This window comes from Solea senegalensis, linkage group LG1, assembly GCF_019176455.1.
Source record: "Solea senegalensis isolate Sse05_10M linkage group LG1, IFAPA_SoseM_1, whole genome shotgun sequence".
NCBI lineage: Eukaryota > Metazoa > Chordata > Actinopteri > Pleuronectiformes > Soleidae > Solea > Solea senegalensis.
This window is the reverse complement of record NC_058021.1, coordinates 35,983,490-36,003,311: the sequence shown is the minus strand read 5'-3', so window position 1 is coordinate 36,003,311 and position 19,822 is coordinate 35,983,490. Positions and strand designations below refer to the sequence as shown.

The window sequence follows — 19,822 nt, the reverse complement described above, 5'->3', positions numbered from 1 at the left end:
TAAAAACAAACATCTTCTCGTCTTCTTTCGTCTCCTTCTTACAGGAAATGTTGATTTCATGTTGCCATGGAAAAGTCTGCACTCATTAAACTGAGCAGTTCATCGCAACTTCATCGCGACATCATTGCAAGCTCATTAGAAATTAATCAACAGGAGCTGCTGATGTCACCAGGTGTCGGGGGCGGGGCTAGTGCTGTCCAGGTGTCAGGGGGCGGGGCTCATATCGAGCTGTTGCTCTTCTGCTGCCATGGCAGCAGCCTGTAGTGTCTCTGTGTCGCTCTGCAGAGGATTCATCTGTTTCCTCTCACTGTGCATGTTGTTCTCATGACGCTTCAGGTCTGATGCCTGCAAGTACAAGTACACACGTTACAGTACAAGTACACATGTTACAATACAAGTACACAAGCAAATACACAGGAAATTAGTAAGTAGCCAGGCAACACGTCAGCAGCAGTTTCTCTTTCATCTGATTTGAGTTGTATTTACAGCAGCAGTGCTGCAGTATTTACAGCAGTAGTAATGCAGTATTTAAAGCAGTAGTACTACTGCAGTATTTATAGCAGTACTACTGCAGTATTTAAAACAGAAGCACTACTGCAGTATTTACAGCAGTACTACTGCAGTATTAGTACCTTGGCAAAAGCCTTGGAACAGGAAGGACAGACGAACGGTTTCTCTCCTCTGTGTCTCCTCTCATGGTCCTTCAGGTGAGACTTGTGTTTAAAAGCCTGAGAGAGAGATAGGTACAGTCAGACAGACAGGTACAGACAGACAGGTACAGACAGACAGGTACAGACAGGTACCTTGTCACACATCTGACAGGCGAACGGTCTCTCGTTGCTGTGAACTCTTTCATGTTTTTTCAGATCTGGAGCTCGAATAAAAGATTTGCCACAAACTTCACATCTGTACGGTTTAAAGCCTGTGTGTATCTTCAGGTGCTCTGCACACACACACACACACAAAAACTTGATTAATCTCAAACATCATGACATTATGTCCCAGGTGTGCGTGTGTGCAAATTTCAGGTGTGTGTGTGTACCTTTCAGGTGAGCGTGTGTAGTAAAAGCTTTAGTACAGATCTCACAGGCGAACGGTCTCTCTGCTGAATGAAGCTTCTCATGTTTCCTGCGGAGAGAGAGAAACAGTGAACAGGTGTGTGATGATGATGATGATGAATATGAAGACGATGAAGATGAGGCACACCTCAGTCTGCTCTCGTCCAGGAAGTTCTTCCCACAGATGTGACAGGACAGCTGTTCTCTGTGTCCATACAGCAGATACTCAAACTTCATGTCAGTTGTTGCTGAGGACCAGGCAGGAGTCTGCTCGTCTTTTACTTCACTCATACTGTCCGTGAACGCCAACGTCTGAGAGCTGTGCTGCTCCGCCCCCAACTCTTTAGGCTCCGCCTCCATCTCTGACACCACATCCTGGTCATAGCAGCTCACCTGATGACATCATGGGCATGTTATTGTGTGTTGGATGATGTGGACTAACAGTCATATGTGGATATTGATGTTTTCTGTGATGTAATTGGAGTTTATATGACGACACTAGTCGTTATCAAGATGATGTTATCAAGATGAAGTTATCAAGAAATGTTCAGAGGTCTTTCATGTATTGTTGTGTGTAACAGTGCCGCTCACACAATAATATGTGTGATGAGAAGTCTGTGGAAGTAAATCTGTTCAATCCTAGTCTGAATTGCAATTCCTAACACTTTTAGCATCAAAATTAGAGTTCTTTTTTTTGCCTTGCCGCAAAAAATTCAGTGTCAAAAAGTCAACATCCGGGACGCCAGGGAGAAGCAATTGATCCCCGTCTCAATTCATCCAACACCAAGCAGTTGTCAAAACAAACATGCCCCTTACATGTACGTACTACTTAGTGTTGTCCCGCCCATGCTATACATCACAACAGACATTTGAACGAAATGTGGCGGACACGGTGCAGGTGGAGCGTGAGCAGTTGATGGCTAAGAAAAAGAATAATGACGCTGTTATTTTCCTAAATAAAATGTGTACTTTTACTCTGATACATTTGTGACGGCAAATTTAGCGGCGCCAGCTGTTAGCCGCAGATTTCGGCTCCAAGTGGACTTAAAACACACCAGCAGCTAGTTGTTTGCCGTGTGCTCTCCGGACACCGGGTTTCAGCTATCAGCTGTTTCAGTGCTCAGCTGACCCAACCAGTGAGCTAGTGAGCTAACCTGTTTTGTTCAAAATATATTTATATTATTATAAACAATAAAATTATAAACAAAAAATATTGCGATATCAGTTTTGGTCCATATCGTGCAGCCATACTACTGCCGTGCGCTAGCATATTTCATGAATCCTGATGTCACGTCAGCTTCAGGCTTTATTTCCATGGATTTGTAAATAAATGAGAGTGAATACAGTAAAGTGAAAACTATCATGACGTCATTACAGGTTAAAATGATCAATTTAATGGTTTATTTTATCGACCATGACTTAGTTTATATGAGTTATATGTGAATGATGTTGTTTTCTTCCATTCATTGAAAAACTGTAGGGCTGTAAAGTCGCACTTGACTGGTCCATTTATGAGTCGATAAGTTCTAGTTCTACTCAAATTCTGATTGGTCGATTTTTTGCCGTGTTAATTTCATACAGTCTGTTGTTCATTTGATTTCATCTGGAGGAATGTACCAAGTCCCAATGTTGTGCCACAGTCAGTCCTACACTAACATCCACGTCAAAGACATCAAAGACATCACAGTGTGGCAACTTTTCACAAAAACAGATGGCGTAAAAAAAGTGGAATCAAAATTTCAGGGCTTCAGTCGACTAAGAATTACTTTGGTTGATTCCAGTGCTAACACTGACTGTCTGTCTGTCTATACCTGCTAATCACTGTCACTGTCACTCAGGGATTTTATGATTGTCCAAGAAAATAATGACAACATCAAGTACTTTTATGATGATTAAAAAAACTATTCCATTGAACATGTTTTGTATTTTGGTTTAACTTTCAGTTTTTGTCAGTGGTTTACAAATAAACTAACTTACATTACATGTCATTTAGCAGACATTTTTATTCAAAGTGACTTACAATGGAATTGAGTACAGTCAGCCAGGGGTGGAGTCGAGCTTGGGACCATTGCGACAATGATGTCTTTCGCACACAGGGTACCGGTCTTAACCACTGAGCCACTTTACCCCCCCTTATAACTCATCGTTATAATTACAATCAAAAATCAAAGGCAATAAAAAATCAGTGCTTGAAATTTGATGGTTTTAAAATTCAAAGTCTAATTCCGATACAAAAACATTCAGTGTTAGAAATTGGAACTGAAACAGATGATGAAACAGATTTACTTCCATAGAAGTAGCACATACAGAAAGGTGTGCTTTCTCTTTTTGGCCACAGGGTGGAGTATGTAATGTGCTAAAGTGAGCACTGCTGGTGTAAAGCTCCACTGTATGAAAACTGTTTCCTCCAAATGTATATAATCATTTGTTCTCAGCATGAGAAATCACTGTGTGACAAAACAGCTGTGACTGTGACACTCACTGTGAGACTTTAGACCCTGCAACAGGTTTTTAAAACCAAACCAACTCCAACTGATCCACTTATTGTTCTTTAGTCTGCTGTGTGTGTGTGTGTGTGTGTGTGTGTGTGTACCTTGTGGACGTCCTCATTGGCCAGTTCTTTCAGAATTGCTTCCTGAACTCTCAGTGCTGCACTGGGAGATTTATCTAGTTCCTGATTGGCCGATGCTTCCACAAGGTCATCAGTAGTGGGCGTGTCATCTCCGAGCACCTGAACACAAACACAGTGGTGACGGTGACCAGAGTTGTGGTCAGGGAAGAGGACTGAGCTCAGTTTACCTCAGACTCTGTGGCCAGCTGAGCTTCAGGCGGCAGCGCCATCTTTACGATGTCGTAGGGAAACTTGTCTTTGTCTTCTGAGGACATGTCTCGTTTCTGAGGACACACACATCACTGCTTCAGTCTGTGTGTGTGTATGTGTATGTGTGTGTGTGTGTGTGTGTGCGCGTGGGTGTGTTACCTGGGAGCAGAGTTTGTCCAGGAATCGTATTCCAAGGATTTGACCTGATGACATCATCAGGTTAACATCTCTCTTCTTCACAGAGATCTTTGCTGTGTACATGTAGTTCAACACTTCTTCAAAGATGTCCGAGCGTATGAAGTCGATCTCAATGACGGACGAGTTATCCACCTGATCACACATACATACACACCCATGTGTGACATACATGACTTGAGGGGACATTGTATTGACTTACATTCATTTCCTGGAGACTTACTCTAACCATAACCATAATTACTACTACTAGTCATTTACATTACGAAAAAAGATCCCATCATGTGACTGTGTAAACACTGTGTGTGTGTGTGTGTGTGTGTGTGCGGGTGTCACCTCATGTTTCTTAAACAGCTTCTTGAAGTAGTTGGAGCAGGCGGCAAGGACGCAGCGGTGAGCGCGGAACTTCACATCCTCGACGACCACAGCGATGTCACAGTGTTCGCCCTCGAGACGCTGCTCGTTAAGAAGCTTCAGGAAGATGCTTTTATGTTCATCGTCCACGTACTTCACCGTCTCTGCCATCTGCACGCACACACAACCTCAGAGAGCTGCACTCACCATGACTCATCATTACTTTATAATCATGATTCATCATTACTTTATAATCACTCATCATTCCTTTAAAGACTCATCATAACTTCATAATCATGACTCAACATTACTTCATAACCATGACTCATTATTTCATCATAACCATGACCCATTATTTCATCATAACCATGACTCATCATTTTTTCACCATAATCATGACTCATTATTACTTAATAACTATGACTCATTATTTCATCATGATCATGATTCATCATCATTTCATCATAACCATGACTCATTCATGTGAAGATGATGCGGTCAAATGTGTAAAGAGATTTTAATGACAGTGGTAAAATAAAGAAATCATGACTCATGATGACATCATCATTAGTCCCCGCCCACCTGAGCAGGTGTTCCCTCTGTCAGTGAACTAACGTCAACAGTTCATGTCTGCTCCGTAGCGGACACGCGCCCCTTGCGCGTGCACGCGCCACACGGCCACTGACTGAATGTCGGAGTCCTTTCCCAGCTGTTAGCACCAAAGCTAACGAGTTATATTATGACTTCATTCACTGGAACTGAACCCGTGCTTTCTGCGGACCCTCAGGCCAAACCAGGACCCGATCCAGACCACAGCCCATGAAATCTGGTCTGTAGCGGGCCACGAGACCCGAGTCAGACCGCATTCAGGGAGCAGTAGCAGCTACAGCCGCTGAGGCTAACGCTAGCATGGGGAGCTAACGTGTTAAGTTTTAAATCAAACGGCGGAAAAAACGACGTCCCGCCGGTCCGTTTACCGGCGTGTACCGGGGTCACTAGTGTTTACCGGCTCGTGCCTGGTGTCACGTGTTGAACGCGTACGGTGAGACTTTCCGCTCATACTCGCTGCTGTTGTTGTTGTTAAATGGCGGACAGTTCGGCCCGCGCTGCGCCACCAGCCTCTCGCTCTTAAGATGGCGTTAGTGCGGTGACACCGTCAGTGTTAACGCTACTGACCCGCGTCACTGCCGCCCGGACGGGGAGCGGGTCGCGAGCTCCGCCGTTCCCGGGACCGACACACAAGCACGCGGGCGGCGACACGATTCACACGGACGAGACGGGGCTCGAGCCACCATGAACGGCTCGCGAACGCGCAGGCATCCCCGCGGAAACGGAGCCGGAGCGGGGGGCGGAAGCGGAGCGCGGGACCCGGGTGAACGAGCTCTTACCGTCAGTGAGGTGTCCCGCCGGGTTTGTCCGCGCGCCGAGAGCGGGAAACACTTTGACCTGTTGTTATTGTTGATGATGAGGACGAGCACTGTGCGGAAGGCACGCACACACTGTAAGAGCACGCAGGCAGCGCGCGAGGCACGACTTAGCGAGACTGCGCATGCGCGGCCCCGTTGACAAGGCCCCAGGACTCACGGCCACCTGTGGCTTATGATCACATTAATCATAATGTATGTGAATGAACCCATGATGTTAACATATCTCAGCTGGTTATACTCGGCCCCGCCCCCTTACTCTCTCACAACTGTAGCATTGTATTGATGTTGCGTAAAAGGAGGAAAAACAGAGATATTCTGTTTTTTAATTTACACTTGATTTGATATCTACGTCTCATGATCGCGTCTTTATCTGCATCACATAATAACGTCTTTATATGCGTTACATGGTTGCGTCTTATCTACGCCACATTATCACGTCTTTACGTTAAATGATCGTGTCTTTATCTACGTCACATGATCACGTGTGTTTATAAACACTCACTCTCACACCAAAGCTCATAGAGTAATCAGTGATTTTCAGGAGTTGTTGATCCACTGCTGCCTCCATCACTAAGTTCATATGTCTTATTTTGTCACTTCAGTGTTTGAAATCTAACGTTAAGATTGATTTCAGTGACACAAAGTGACCACACGAGGCAGCAGAGGACCAGCAGCTAAAATTACTGATTATCTCTCTGAGCTTTGGTGTGGGAGAGTGAGTGGTTTATATATAGTTCATTTTACACAAGGAAAAGTCTAACCGTGATATATTGACAACTCATCTGTTCAACAAACAATCAATAGTCATATTGATTGTATGAAACTTTCAGACACTTTGTGTTATATGGAGAAATGAGGCATTTACTGACTGTAAATGTCAGATTCATCATTTATTATAAAAACTTTAACTAAACAGCTAAAAGAGACAACTTTATGAAACCTACACGCTGAACATAAGTAGTAAGTACAAATCCAGACAATTACATCATCGTTTCAAACAGCTACTAAGTAATAATATCATAATAATAATAACAATAATAATGATAATAACAACAATAATAATAATGATGTACTCCAAGTACAAAAACATGGAGAAAAAAAATTGCGAGCTATTTTTCTAAAGTCCACCCCCTCCCACGTGACAGTCAACGTTGCTATGGCAACAGCAGGTAGACCACATCATGTCTTCAGAACTACACTGCCCACAATCCCCTTTGTCAGGCAGAGGTACAGAAATTTTGTGTTTCCAAAATGTTTCTACACAAAGGCTCACTTTTTAAAAACATCAAACTATTGGGAGCAAAATCACAAAATCCCTGGTGACAACAGTGATCTGTAAAAGCTAATGTTTGGAAAATGATTTTCAACTTCATTCTATACGTGTTATTTAAAACATACAAACATAAATCTCAACTAAAAGGTTGGGAAAAGTCCTGCGGCCCATCCGTGGGTCCCGACCCAGTGTTTGAAAACCACTGTATAAAGAAGGCATACATATATATATATGTATATATATATATTTATATATTTATATAAATTAGATTAGTTTCAGCTGTTTGTCTCAGGTCAGGTGACTGCATCGGCCAATCAGAGAAGCTCGTACTGGCGCAGATGCATGCGTTGAATGATGTCTCGACAGTCGTTGAAGACGCGGCGGATGTTTTCTGTGTCCACGGCACAGGTGAAGTGAGGGTAACAGTGATGTTTCCCATCTCCACTCGCCGTGCTGATCCTCTGAGAGACACAGTTCACCGCATCAGTTCACTCATTCACCACGTCATTTCACTGAGTTCACCTCATTTCACTCATTCACCACCTCAATTCACTCAGTTCACCACGTTATTTCACTCATTCACTATGTCATTTCACTCAGTTCACCACATCATTTCACTCATTCACCACCTCATTTCACTCAGTTCACCCGCCATTTCACCATTCACTCGTCATTTCACCAGTTCACCACATCATTTCACTCGTTCACCCACCTCAGTTTCACCACGCCATTTCACTCATTCACCACCTCATTTCACTCATTCACTACGTCATTAAACTGAGTTCACAACCTCATTTCACTCATTCACCTCGTCATTTCACTCATTCACCATGTAATTTCACTCATTCAATGAGTTCACCACGTCATTTACTCATGCACTGAGTTCACCTTGTCATTTCACTCATTCACCACGTCATTTCACTCATTCATGTCATTTCACTCATTCACTGTGTCACATTATTCAACACTGGAAACATTTAAAGACTTTACCAGAAACTCGTCTCTGATGAAGAACTTGGCTCGCGTCACTTTGGCGTCTTCATTAGCGTCTGGAACAGCTGGACACACACACACACGTTTTATACATGTTATGCTAAAGATGTAAAAACCTGTCAAACACTAACCATCAGCAGGAACTTGGTAGTTGTTGTATTCAGGGAAATAATCCTCCAGTTTAGATTTTCCCGCCAGAATCTTATCAGCCAGAACATCCTGTTTGTTCAGGAACAAAATCACTGAGATGGTTTTCAGAAACCTGCAGCCAATCACAGAACAGAGAGTCAGTGAGCGCCAATCACAGAGCAGAGAGTCAGTGAGCGCCAATCACAGAGCAAAAAGTCAGTGAGAGTGGAACCTGTTGGTCCAGATAGATCTGTACAGGTCCAGAGATTCTCTCAGGCGGTTGGTGGAGTTATCTTCTCTGATCACCATGTTGTAGCTGCTGCTCGCTGCCACAAAGATGATGGCTGTCACATCTGTGCAGAAACACAGGTCGTCACTTACCCCATGACCTCATAGTTTACCTGAGCATATTTTATTGTACTGATTATGTTTGATATTTATCATTTGACAATAATTGTGACTGTGTAACGTTGTGTAGTTTGTCGTAATCAGTCACAGTTTCCTACTCAGGTGTGTTGTGTAGCTCAGGTGTGTTGTGTAGCTCAGGTGTGTTGTGTTACTCAGGTGTGTCATGTCGCTCCAGGTGTAGCTCAGGTGTGTGTGAGCTCAGGTGTGTGTGTGGCGTCTCCTCGTGTTAGGTGTGTTGTGTTTCTCAGGTGTGTTGTGTCACTCAGGTGTGTTGTGTGTTACTCAGGTGTGTTGTGTCACTCAGGTGTGTCGTGTCGCTCAGGTGTGTCGTGTCGCTCAGGTGAGTGACATCAATTAATATCACAGAAGACTTGAGAGGAGGCTACAGCTCAAGATGCTAACCACTCATTAGCAGAAGAATAGGAAGCAGAAAGTACAGAAACAAAGTTTCATGGACTGTGAGACAAAGCTAAACTTTGACCAAAGTGACAAAGAAGGTCATGTGTGAAACACAGTGGAGCTCATGTCTTCACTGATGATGTCACACATGATGGCAGCTCACAAGTCTACAGAAACATTTAAAGATGATTGAGAGATGACGAGAACAAGTCTATCACAAGGTTTTACACTGGACACTTAAACTATATAGAGCACAACTTTGACCTGCTAAACCTGAGGAGACTGAAGAAGCATGGAAAATCATGATGTCATTGAGTCACAGGCTTCATCAGAGAACATGAACTGAACTTTTATTCATACTTTTGCTCCCATGTTCAAACTAAAGCTATATCGTCGATCACATGTAAATGCTGAAATGATCATGTTTTCAGTCTGTGGCAAAAATAAATAAACTCTTCTGATTCTTTAGGAGGAAACAGTGTTATGTGATGTTACCATGGAGATGTTTGATCATGTATAATTATATTATTCATTATATAAACAGACTAACTCAACTGCATAATCTGTATTATTTTAAATAAAATGATATTCTATGACATCATCATTTACCCCATGACGTACACGCTTTTCTGTGCTTCTTTCCAGCAGTCACCATTAAAACAGGCTGTGTGTGTCTGTCGCTGGCCTACTAACGTAAATGACTCAATAACAAACACGAGAGGAGTTAGACATTCTAATTTAATAAAGATTAATACCAACAATAAAATAAGTCAAATAAAACCACTTTTTAATATAAGGTCATCTCATTACTGACAATTGTATTGATTTATTCTGTGTAACTGAAACTTGCTTACATGAAGAAGTTTATGACTCCACCCACTCATGCTAACACCCATATTCCCAGAAGCTCAGGCCGAGGAGGAGGAGTAGCAGCCATTTTTAATATTAGATTATTAATCAAGACCAAACCAGGATATTCATGGTCTGAAAGCCTCATTCTTAATCTATCTCATCCTAGTTAGAAAACATAGAAACCAGTTCTGATAGTCACAGTTTACCATCCACCTGCACCTTATTCAGTTCCTATCAGAATTCTCTGAGCTCGAACTAAAGACAGATACGATCATAATTGTAGGGGATTTCAACATCCATGTAGATGTTAACCGTGATAAGGTTAGTTGTGCATTTAATTCACTGTCAGAATCATTTGGTTTTAGTCAACTCGTTACTAAACCAACTCAGCCTCCATCTTGTTTTAAAGGAGACATATTATACCCTATTTCCCCAAGTTAAAATAGTTCCCTGGTGTCCTAATGAACATGTCTGTGACGTGCTTTGGTCAAAATACAAAAAATTAAGGATGAAGCATCATAGCAGTTCAATAACCCTGCTAAACCCACCCCTTTCAGAATGCTCTGTTTTGTGCATGGTCCCTTTATATGCAAATGAGACACAGGCAAACACACACCCACTTCTTCCAGGGGGTTTATGATTTGTCCTTTTTACTGCGCTCACTCGCTCAGATCCTGTTCCCTCAGCTCCATTCCTCTCCCCCTCCCTCCACTAGTTCTCTGACTATATCAACATGGCAGCGTGCAGAGAAAACAGCGAGAGTGCCGTCACAGGAAGAGACGTCCGACACAAGGATCAAGCCGAACGCTGCTGAACTGTAAATCAGTTAAAAACACTTAGGGACAGCACCGCTGATCATTTTATAGGGACAAGGTGGAGCTAAGGTGGAGCTCTCGAGGTGGTGGGAGGTAACATTCGCGGTGAAATGCGCATGCTGCCGTCATAAGCGGAGGGAATTGCGTGTTTTATCGCCTATACTTACACTAAGGGGGACCACGAAAACATGACTGAGTATTCTTTTTCCACACTTTGGCGACAGGTAGGGCCTCCAGAGTCCCAAATATAAGTATTGAAATGGTTAAAAAGTTGATTTTGCATAATATGTCCCCTTTAACGTATGGTTTTGATATTTATAACTTTTAATTGTACAATAATGAATTACAATAACATAAAGAATGTAAAAAATAATAATATTAATACATTCAATGAGACAGTGCAACCTTTATTTAAGTCGGTGTCATATGTCAGTACATGTGAAGGTACCTATTGTCATAGATGACCTGGTTCACTGCGTACTACATTAGATTGTCAGTCAGTCAGTCATCATATAACCATATAACCATATAACTCCAGTGTTAGCTTCTCTATACTGGCTCCCCATACAGTTCAGAATTACATTTAAAATCCTCCTCCTCACATACAAAGCACTTAATGGTCAGGCCCCTTCATACCTGAAAGACCTAGTCTTACCTTGTCACCCTAACAGACACTTAGGTCACAAAATACAGGTTTACTTGTGGTTCCCAGAGTCTGTAAGAGCAGAATGGGAGGCAGAGCCTTTAGTTACCAGGCTCCACTCCTGTGGAACCAGCTTCCAATGACAGTTCGGGAGGCGATGCCTCTCTCTGTATTTAAAGTTAGTCTTAAAACTTTCCTTTTTGATAAAGTTTATAGTTAAAGCTGGCTCAGCAAGACCTGGACAAGCTCTTAGTTATGCAGCTATAGACCTAGACTGGACCCTGTCACACTCACTCTGTCACTCTGTCATACTCACTTTGTCACACTCACACTCAGGGTATATAAATGAAATCATATATGTATATATATCTATATATATATATATATATAGGCAGATGCTGCACATCTGTGAGACTGCCCCCTAGTGTTTGTTGATTGTGTGATTGTTGTGTTTGTCTGTCAGACCTGGGGGGTATTCCATCAACGTAGCTAAGAATTGCCAGACTTCGGTGTAAGCTTGAAGCTTGACTAAGCTCCAACTCCCAATCTAGCTCCAAGCCGTTCCATCAAGTGAAATCAGCTGGCTCCACCTGACGCTTAGTCAAGCCTCAACTGTTAAGCCTCAACTTGTGCACGCCCACAGGGAAAATAAAAAGCCCATTCTAGTCGAGCACGGAAACTGTGAAAAATGCGGAAAAGCAAGGGAAACAAGCGTGCAGAGATGTTCTCTGCAGCGGAGCAAACCCTCCTCATGGAGGTATATGACGATTACAGCCACATAATCCGAAAGAAGGGCAATACCGCGGCATTCAATAAAGCGAGGGATGTGGCGTGGCAGAATATTGCCAACAGGCTGAATGTGTAAGTGACAAAGAAAATGAAGTATTTCAGCATCATCATGTTATATAAATCCTCCATCAAAGGGACAAAATATATGCAGACAATAATCTACCAATTGATTTCTTGATGGTTTTTGTTTTAAACTAATCAATTATGTGGATCTATTAATGCAACCAAATCCCTAAAATGAAAAGGAAAAGACAGCCCTAATAAGTAACATTCATATGAACATAATTAAAATAGCATTATTGTTTCACTGCAATTTATGTGAAATTCTCCATATTTGATCATTTGGCAGCCCTAGTGGTAATGTTAGAACATGATATTCATCACATTTATCAACTGAATGTTATGCAAATCGATGGGATAGCCTTCATTTATTTCCTGCATGGCCAATTGTATAGAATTGATATCATTTTCATTTAAGCCTGTCATTTTTACATGCTGTATTTTGTCCCAGATGCTATATGTTGAATTGTTGTATTTTCATCTTATTTTATGTAAAGCACTTTGAATCACTTTGAAGCACTTTAAATCCTACATTTACATTTACATTTTTTAAATAATAATAACAAATATGGCAAATATGAGTGATAGTTCGGTTCCATCAAAGAGGCTGAGATTAGCCCCAACTCAGTAACCATGGAAACCTGGTGGAAATCTGAGCCTCAACCCTGTTCCACCAAGGTGGCTAATGTGAATGCCAGCCAAGTAACCATGGTAACTTATGCTGCCGGGCAAACCTGGTCTGTAGCAGGCTAAAAGTGAAGCTTAGCACCATCGATGATCAAAGAATGTCCAATAGACAGAAACAGAGACACACACAACTGTCATGGTATGATAAAATAATATGTAAAACATAAACTATATAATAAAATGTATTCAAGAAATTATTTATACTAATAATTATATATTATATATTATATAATATTAAGTACATTAAAGAACATTATCACCAAAATAAAATATAATAAAAAACAAGACACAAATAAATACAAAATTAAACTAATTAGCAAAAAAATATAATAAAAGGAAATTTAAAGAGATCATCATTCTTTTGATGTAACAAGGGTTAGGGCCTCCGATTGATAGGAGATAGATGATTGATTTGCTGTCACCTGCATTCACTTACTGTAATAGGGGTCCTCGTCTCCATTGAATTGCTTGATTTGCTAAAATGATTCTAGATAAATAATCAATAGATCTGTCATATGATTATTTCCTATATAATGATAACCAACATTGCTTCATGTAATAATCTACAATCAATTGTATGATAAATGTGATGAGTCATGTAAAATACTTTGATTCATCATCTGTCAGTCATCATCTAACCGCTTTATCCTCCACCAGAGGGTCGCGGGGGGTGCTGTGCCAATCTCAGCTACATCGGGCGATAGGCGGTGTACACCCTGGACAGTTCGCCAGTCCATCGCAGGGCCACACACAACTAGAGACAAACAACCATTCACTCTCACACTCACTCCTACGGTCAATTTAGAGTGTCCAATTTACCTAATCCCCACATTGCATGTTTTTGGACTGTGGGAGGAAGCCGGAGTACCCGGAGAGAACCCACGCACACACGGGGAGAACATGCAAACTCCATGCAGAAAGGCCCTTGTTCCAACTGGAGCTCGAACCCGGGTCTTCTCGCTGCAAGGCAAGAGTGCTAACCACTACACCACCGTGTGGCCCAATACTTTGATTAAATGTTATTATTATTTAAAAAATGTAAATGTAAATGTAGGATTTAAAGTGCTTCAAAATGATTCAAAGTGCTTTACATAAAATAAGATGAAAATACAACAATTCAACATATAGCATCTGGGACAAAATACAGCTTGTAAAAATGACAGGCTTAAATGAAAATTATGTCAATTCTATACAATTGGCCATGCAGGAAATAAATGAAGGCTATCCCATCGATTTGCATAACATTCAGTTGATAAATGTGATGAATATCACGTTCTAACATTACCACTAGGGCTGCCAAATGATAAAATATGGAGAATTTCACATAAATTGCAGTGAAACAATAATGCTATTTTAATTATGTTTATATGAATGTTACTTATTAGGGCTGTCTTTTCCTTTTCATTTTAGGGATTTGTTTGCATTAATAGATCCACATAATTGATTAGTTTAAAACAAAAACCATCAAGAAATCAATTGGTAGATTATTGTCTGCATATATTTTGTCCCTTTGATGGAGGATTTATATAACATGATGATGCTGAAATACTTCATTTTCTTTGTCACTTACGCATTCAACCTGTCGGCAATATTCTGCCACGCCACATCCCTCGCTTTATTGATTGCCGCGGTGTTGCCCTTTTTTGGGATTATGTGGCTGTAATCGTCATATACCTCCATGAGGAGGGTTTGCTCCGCTGCAGAGAACATCTCTGCACGCTCGTTTCCCTTGCTTTTCGGCATTTTTCACAGTTTCTGTGCTCGACTAGAATGGGCTTTTTATTTTCCCTGTGGGCGTGCACAAGTTGAGGCTTAACAGTTGAGGCTTGACTAAGCGTCAGGTGGAGCCAGCTGATTTCACTTGATGGAACGGCTTGGAGCTAGATTGGGAGTTGGAGCTTAGTCAAGCTTCAAGCTTACACCTAAGTCTGGCAATTCTTAGCTACGTTGATGGAATACCCCCCTGCTTGATGGAATACCCCCCTGAGGTCATGTTTGTGATGATTTGGTGATTTACAAATGAAACTGAATTGAATCATCATGACACGCTCATCACTGATTGGCTGTTAGGTTTCTTACCATTAAAGCACTGAATCCACTTCCTGCGTTCGTCCCTCTGTCCACCTACATCAAACATACTGACACACAGCAACAAATCAAAACACTGGAGGTGGGAGGGGCATCAGATGAGTGGGAGGGGCTTCTGAAACTCACTGGAAGTTGACTTTATCCACCTGAAACCGCGTCTCAAAAATCCCTGAGGTCAAAACTCTGCAGCGCAGCAAATCCTGCAGAAGAAGAAGAAGAAGAAGAAGAAGAAGAAGATGAAACAGACGAGTCATCGTCCAGCTGCCTGCTGATTGGTCACTTGGTTACCTGGTCAGTGGGCGAGTAGTCCGTCTTCCTGACAGAGTCCAACCTGTCCAGGAAACTGAAACACAGCAACACAAACACAATCATCACTTATAAAACTCTTCCACACCAAACCTCATAGAGAAAATCAGTGATTTTAGCTGTCAATCAACAACTGCTGAAAATCACTGATTTTGTCTGTGAGCTTTGGTGTGAGAGAGTGAGTGTTTATAAACACATGTGATCATGTGACGTAGATAAAGACGTGATCATGTGATGTAGATAAAGACGCGATCATTTGAGGTAGATAAAGAGGCGATCATGTGATGTAGATACAGTAAAGGCGCGATCATGTGACGCAAATAAAGACGCGATCATATGACGTAGATAAAACCTTGTGTAGCGTCTTCTTACTACTGAGCACAGTCGATCAGCTGATATTCGTTGGAGCGTTCGAAACACGCTCTGATGCCGTCGTCCTCCCAGAGCTTCTGAGTGTGTTCAAAGAACTCCTGACAGACACACAGACAGACAGATGTGATCAGTAACATGTGAGTTTGCAGGTTAATGCTGACGCCTGATTGGACAACAGTGTTATTGTGACAGTTTCCTCTCGACAAATCAGCAGCAGAGACGACAGGTGATGGTGAAGAGACACAGGGGGACGCTTGTTTTGTCTCTCTGTTGTCCTGAGGGACGGAAACGTTTGGTTAATGAGGCCTCGGGTGACACGCAAACACGCACAGACACACACGCACTCACACGCACACACACGCACGCACACACACACACCTGTTACATCATGTCATTAACATCATTAAAACAAACAAAGTCTTAATAAATTCTCCTGGTGATGATTCAGGAACAGTTAGAGTCACATGATCATCTGGGACTGAACCTGACAACCCACCACAGGTGAGACAGGTGAGACATGTGTGTGTGTGCATGTGTGTGTGACTGAGTGTGTGTGTGTGTGTGTGTGTGTGTGTGTGCGTGTGTGTGTGACTGAGTGTGTGTGTGCGCATGTGTGTGACCGAGTGTGTGTGTGTGTGTGTATGTTACCTCTGTGTATTCAAAGTCAGACAGTGGTGCGATGCTCTTGATGTAATCAACTCTGAACTGGTTGCCAGGGTTACCAATAGGCATGGGCGGAGTCAGTGTGCTCATGGCTGTCACGATGGTCTAAAACATACACACACAGAGGGTGGGTCAGTGGGCAGTGTCTGTGGACATTGTGATGGTGACCTCACACTCTGACCTCTGACCTACCACGATGGCATCCTTCACATTTTTCCTGATGTCCTGAGTCTTCTCCTGCTTCTCTCTGGAATCAATAACTAATCATTAACACATCAATATCTCAATACCTCATCAATAACTCATCATTAACAAATCAATTAGTCATCGTTAACTCATCAATAACTCATCAATAACTCATCATTAACTCATCAATAACTCATCAATAACTCATCATTAACTCATCAATAAGTCATCAATAAGTCATCATTAACTCATCAATAAGTAATTAAATCATCAATAACTCATCAATAACTCATCAATAACACATATATAAGTCATCACTTACTCATCAATAATATCTGTTTCTGTGTCTCTGTCTGCCTGTCTGTCTGCCCGTCTGCCTGCCCACCTGCCTGCCTGTCTGTCTGTCTGTCTGTCTTCATTACAAACTCACTCAGCGTTGAATCCGTCCACATGAAGAATCCTCATCTGCTTCACGATCGTACTTTTACCTGATTCACCTGCTCCTATAAACACACACACACACACACACACAGGTAAGTGAGTGTGTGTGTGTGTGTGTGTCTTTGAGTGTGTGGGGATGTGTGTCTCACCCAGGAGTAACAGTCTGTGTGTAGCTTTATAAGCCTGTCTCTCTTTCTGTAACTGTCTCTCTATCTTCTTGTTTGCTTCTCTCTTTGCTTTTTCATCCAGACGTTCTTCCTCTGTTTGTCCTCCTAAACAGCCCATCGCCTCTGAAACAACAAACAAACAAACAAGTCAACAAACAGCCCATCGCCTCTGAAACAACAAACAAACAAACAAGTCAACAAACAGCCCATCGCTTTGAAACAACAAACAAACAAGAAAACAACAGCCCATGCCTCTGAAACAACAAACAAACATGAAAACAAACAGCCCATCGCCTCTGAAACAACAAACAAACAAACAAATCAACAAATAGCCCCTTCTGAAACAACAAACAAACAAATCAACAAACAGCCCATCGTCTCTGAAACAACAAACAAACAAACAAACAATCAAACAAACAAGTCAACAAACAGCACATCGCCTCTGAAACAACATCAAACAAACAAGTCAACAAACAGCCCATTCTGACACAACAAACAAAGAAACAAACAAATAAGTCAACAAACAGCACATCACCTCTGAAACAACACCAAAAACAAAAAAGTCAACAAACAGCCCATCGCCTTTGAAACAACAAAGAAACAAACAAGTCAACAAACAGCCCATCGTCCTTGAAACAACAAACAAACAACAAGTCAACAAACAAGTCAACAAACAGCCCATCGCCTCTGAAACAACAAAGAAACAAACACGTCAACAAACAAGTCAACAAACAGCCCAACGCCTCAGAAACAACAAACAAAACAAACGTCAACAAACAAGTCAACAAACGCCTCTGAAACAACAAACAAACAAACCGTCAACAAACAAGTTAACAAACAGCCCATAGCCTCTGAAACAACAAACAAACAAACACGCCAACAAACAAGTCAACAAACAGCCCATTCTGAAACAACAAACAAACAAACCGCCAACAAACAAGTCAACAAACAGCCCAACGCCTCTGAAACAACAAACAAACAAACACGTCAACAAACAGCCCATCGCCTCAATAGTTAAATGGTTACCATCTATGGTAACCATGTAACTATTGTTACCAACGTCATCAGATCAATACTCATCACACCTTCAGCTGTGTGAGTCTTCCTCCAATCAGATGGTGAAGGGTTTGATCCCCGGCTATGCTGACATACTGTGAGTGAGTGAGTGAGTGAGTGAGTGAGTGGACTGACCTGCAGCTGGTGGAGATCACTGACCCTCAGCACGTCCACATCGTCCACATGAAGACAAAAACCTCATCAAACAAACCTGCGTCTGAGTACAGATGTTTTCTGCTCTTTGTTCTGAGAGAAAACACCTGAGCTGTCTCCGCCCACTGCTCCTCCTCCTCATGTTTCTCCTCCCACGTGGTCTGTACCTGCTCCTCATTAGTCCTCCCTCTCTCTAACACACACAGGCGCGCGTGCACGCACACACACACACACAAAAAAAACAGTTTGAATGTGTACCTGAGATCTTTTGATTATACAGTATATACTGTACATGATATATATATATATGATGGGCATGCCATTCAAGAAATTAACTAAATATATTGTCATATATATGTAAATATATGTATTGAACATAAATATAATGAAAGTCTGAATATATATGGCTGATTGTACTCCATTCCATTGTAAGTCGCTTTGGATAAAAGTGTCTGCTAAATGACATGTAATGTAGTGTAATATAAAGTGTATGGCTGAATATAACTAATGAAAGTTTGAACATATATATAATGAATGTCTTAATATATATAATGAAAGTTCGAACATATATAAAGTGTATATAAAGGCTTAATATATATAATAAATGTCTGAATATATATAAAGTGTATATAAAGGCTGAATATATATAATAAATGTCTGAATATATATAATGAAAGTTTGAATATATATATAATGAAAGTTTGAATATATATAATGAAAGGTTGAATATATATAAAGTGTATATAAAGGTTGAATATATATAATGAAAGTTTGAATATATATATAATGAGTCTGAAAATATCTAATGAAAGATTGAACATATACAGTATATAATGAAAGTCATAATATATATAATGAAAGTTTGAACATATATAAGGGTTTATATATATATATAAAGTGTATATAAAGACTGAATATTGAATTGAATTTTTATTAATCCCCTTAGGGAAAGTATTCCTCTGCATTTGACCGCTCCTAGAATTAGGAGCAGTGGGCTGCCACACTGAGTAGTGCCCGGGGAGCATTGGGGGTTGGGTACCTTGCTCAGAGGTACCCCAGCCCTTTTTGGCCGAGTGGGGCCGGCGACGCTCCAGTTACAAGTCAAGTTCCTTTTCCACTTGGCCACGGGCTGCCACTTGGCCATGGGCTGCCTATATAATATATATAATAAATGTCTGAATATATATAATGAAAGTTGAATATATGGAACGGTTAAAAAGGGAGCAAACTTCTTTGTCAGAAGAACGTCATTGGGCAGGGGTATTGGGAGGATTTTGGAACGTACACGCATTCGCCAGTATGTTAGTCACGTCCTCATTGTTTAATATTGCTGCAACGAGATTGCGAGCAGCCTGACTCATTGTCACTCTGTCACTTTTTGCTGCAGCATCCACTCGTTACACAAGATGGCCGTACGCACTGCCGTGAAGTCTGACGTCAGTCAAGTTTCATTCCATATATTCAAGGTTTCATTTAATATATTCAGT

The 19,822-nt window shown here is 41.4% G+C and overlaps 2 protein-coding genes across 4 annotated transcripts; both read right to left on the bottom strand.

Annotated features, from left to right (window-relative positions):
• Positions 1 to 181: 181 nt before the first annotated feature.
• LOC122777750 (zinc finger and BTB domain-containing protein 14-like) lies at positions 182 to 5,966 on the bottom strand. Of its 2 annotated transcripts, none has more exons than XM_044039195.1 (10): positions 5,817 to 5,966; positions 4,411 to 4,599; positions 4,039 to 4,209; positions 3,858 to 3,953; positions 3,652 to 3,789; positions 1,207 to 1,451; positions 1,043 to 1,128; positions 804 to 943; positions 633 to 728; positions 182 to 345 (listed from the first exon to the last, which is right to left on the bottom strand). In XM_044039195.1, the coding sequence occupies exons 2-10, from the start codon at positions 4,597 to 4,599 to the stop codon at positions 205 to 207; spliced, it is 1,302 nt and encodes a 433-aa protein (XP_043895130.1). In that variant the 5' UTR covers positions 5,817 to 5,966; the 3' UTR covers positions 182 to 204. The 2 variants fall into 2 exon arrangements, with proteins under 2 accessions (XP_043895130.1, XP_043895139.1); XM_044039204.1 differs by lacking the exon at positions 5,817 to 5,966 and adding an exon at positions 5,011 to 5,740.
• Positions 5,967 to 6,732: 766 nt separating this feature from the next.
• Positions 6,733 to 18,425, bottom strand: LOC122781178 (guanine nucleotide-binding protein G(olf) subunit alpha-like). 2 transcript variants are annotated; one of them, XM_044044732.1, is made up of 13 exons: positions 18,318 to 18,425; positions 17,109 to 17,249; positions 16,949 to 17,021; positions 16,525 to 16,579; positions 16,318 to 16,437; positions 15,670 to 15,767; positions 15,280 to 15,334; positions 15,118 to 15,191; positions 14,983 to 15,041; positions 8,483 to 8,603; positions 8,253 to 8,383; positions 8,119 to 8,186; positions 6,733 to 7,589 (listed from the first exon to the last, which is right to left on the bottom strand). In XM_044044732.1, the coding sequence occupies exons 2-13, from the start codon at positions 17,242 to 17,244 to the stop codon at positions 7,443 to 7,445; spliced, it is 1,137 nt and encodes a 378-aa protein (XP_043900667.1). In that variant the 5' UTR covers positions 17,245 to 17,249; positions 18,318 to 18,425; the 3' UTR covers positions 6,733 to 7,442. The 2 variants fall into 2 exon arrangements, with proteins under 2 accessions (XP_043900667.1, XP_043900675.1); XM_044044740.1 differs by lacking the exon at positions 18,318 to 18,425 and having other exon boundaries at positions 16,525 to 16,592; positions 17,109 to 17,178.
• Positions 18,426 to 19,822: the final 1,397 nt, after the last annotated feature.

Coding starts and splice junctions, on each gene's coding strand:
- LOC122781178 (XM_044044732.1), bottom strand. CDS start 17,244: ATGGGCTGTTTAGGAGGACAAACAGAGGAAGAACGTCTGGATGAAAAA. Junction 8,604..14,982: donor GTGGATTCAGTGCTTTAATG/GTAAGAAACCTA, acceptor GTTTCTGCACAG/ATGTGACAGCCATCATCTTT. Junction 8,187..8,252: donor CTACCAAGTTCCTGCTGATG/GTTAGTGTTTGA, acceptor GTGTGTGTCCAG/CTGTTCCAGACGCTAATGAA.
- LOC122777750 (XM_044039195.1), bottom strand. CDS start 4,599: ATGGCAGAGACGGTGAAGTACGTGGACGATGAACATAAAAGCATCTTC. Junction 729..803: donor CCTGTCAGATGTGTGACAAG/GTACCTGTCTGT, acceptor TCTCTCTCTCAG/GCTTTTAAACACAAGTCTCA. Junction 346..632: donor GTTCCAAGGCTTTTGCCAAG/GTACTAATACTG, acceptor TTGTACTTGCAG/GCATCAGACCTGAAGCGTCA.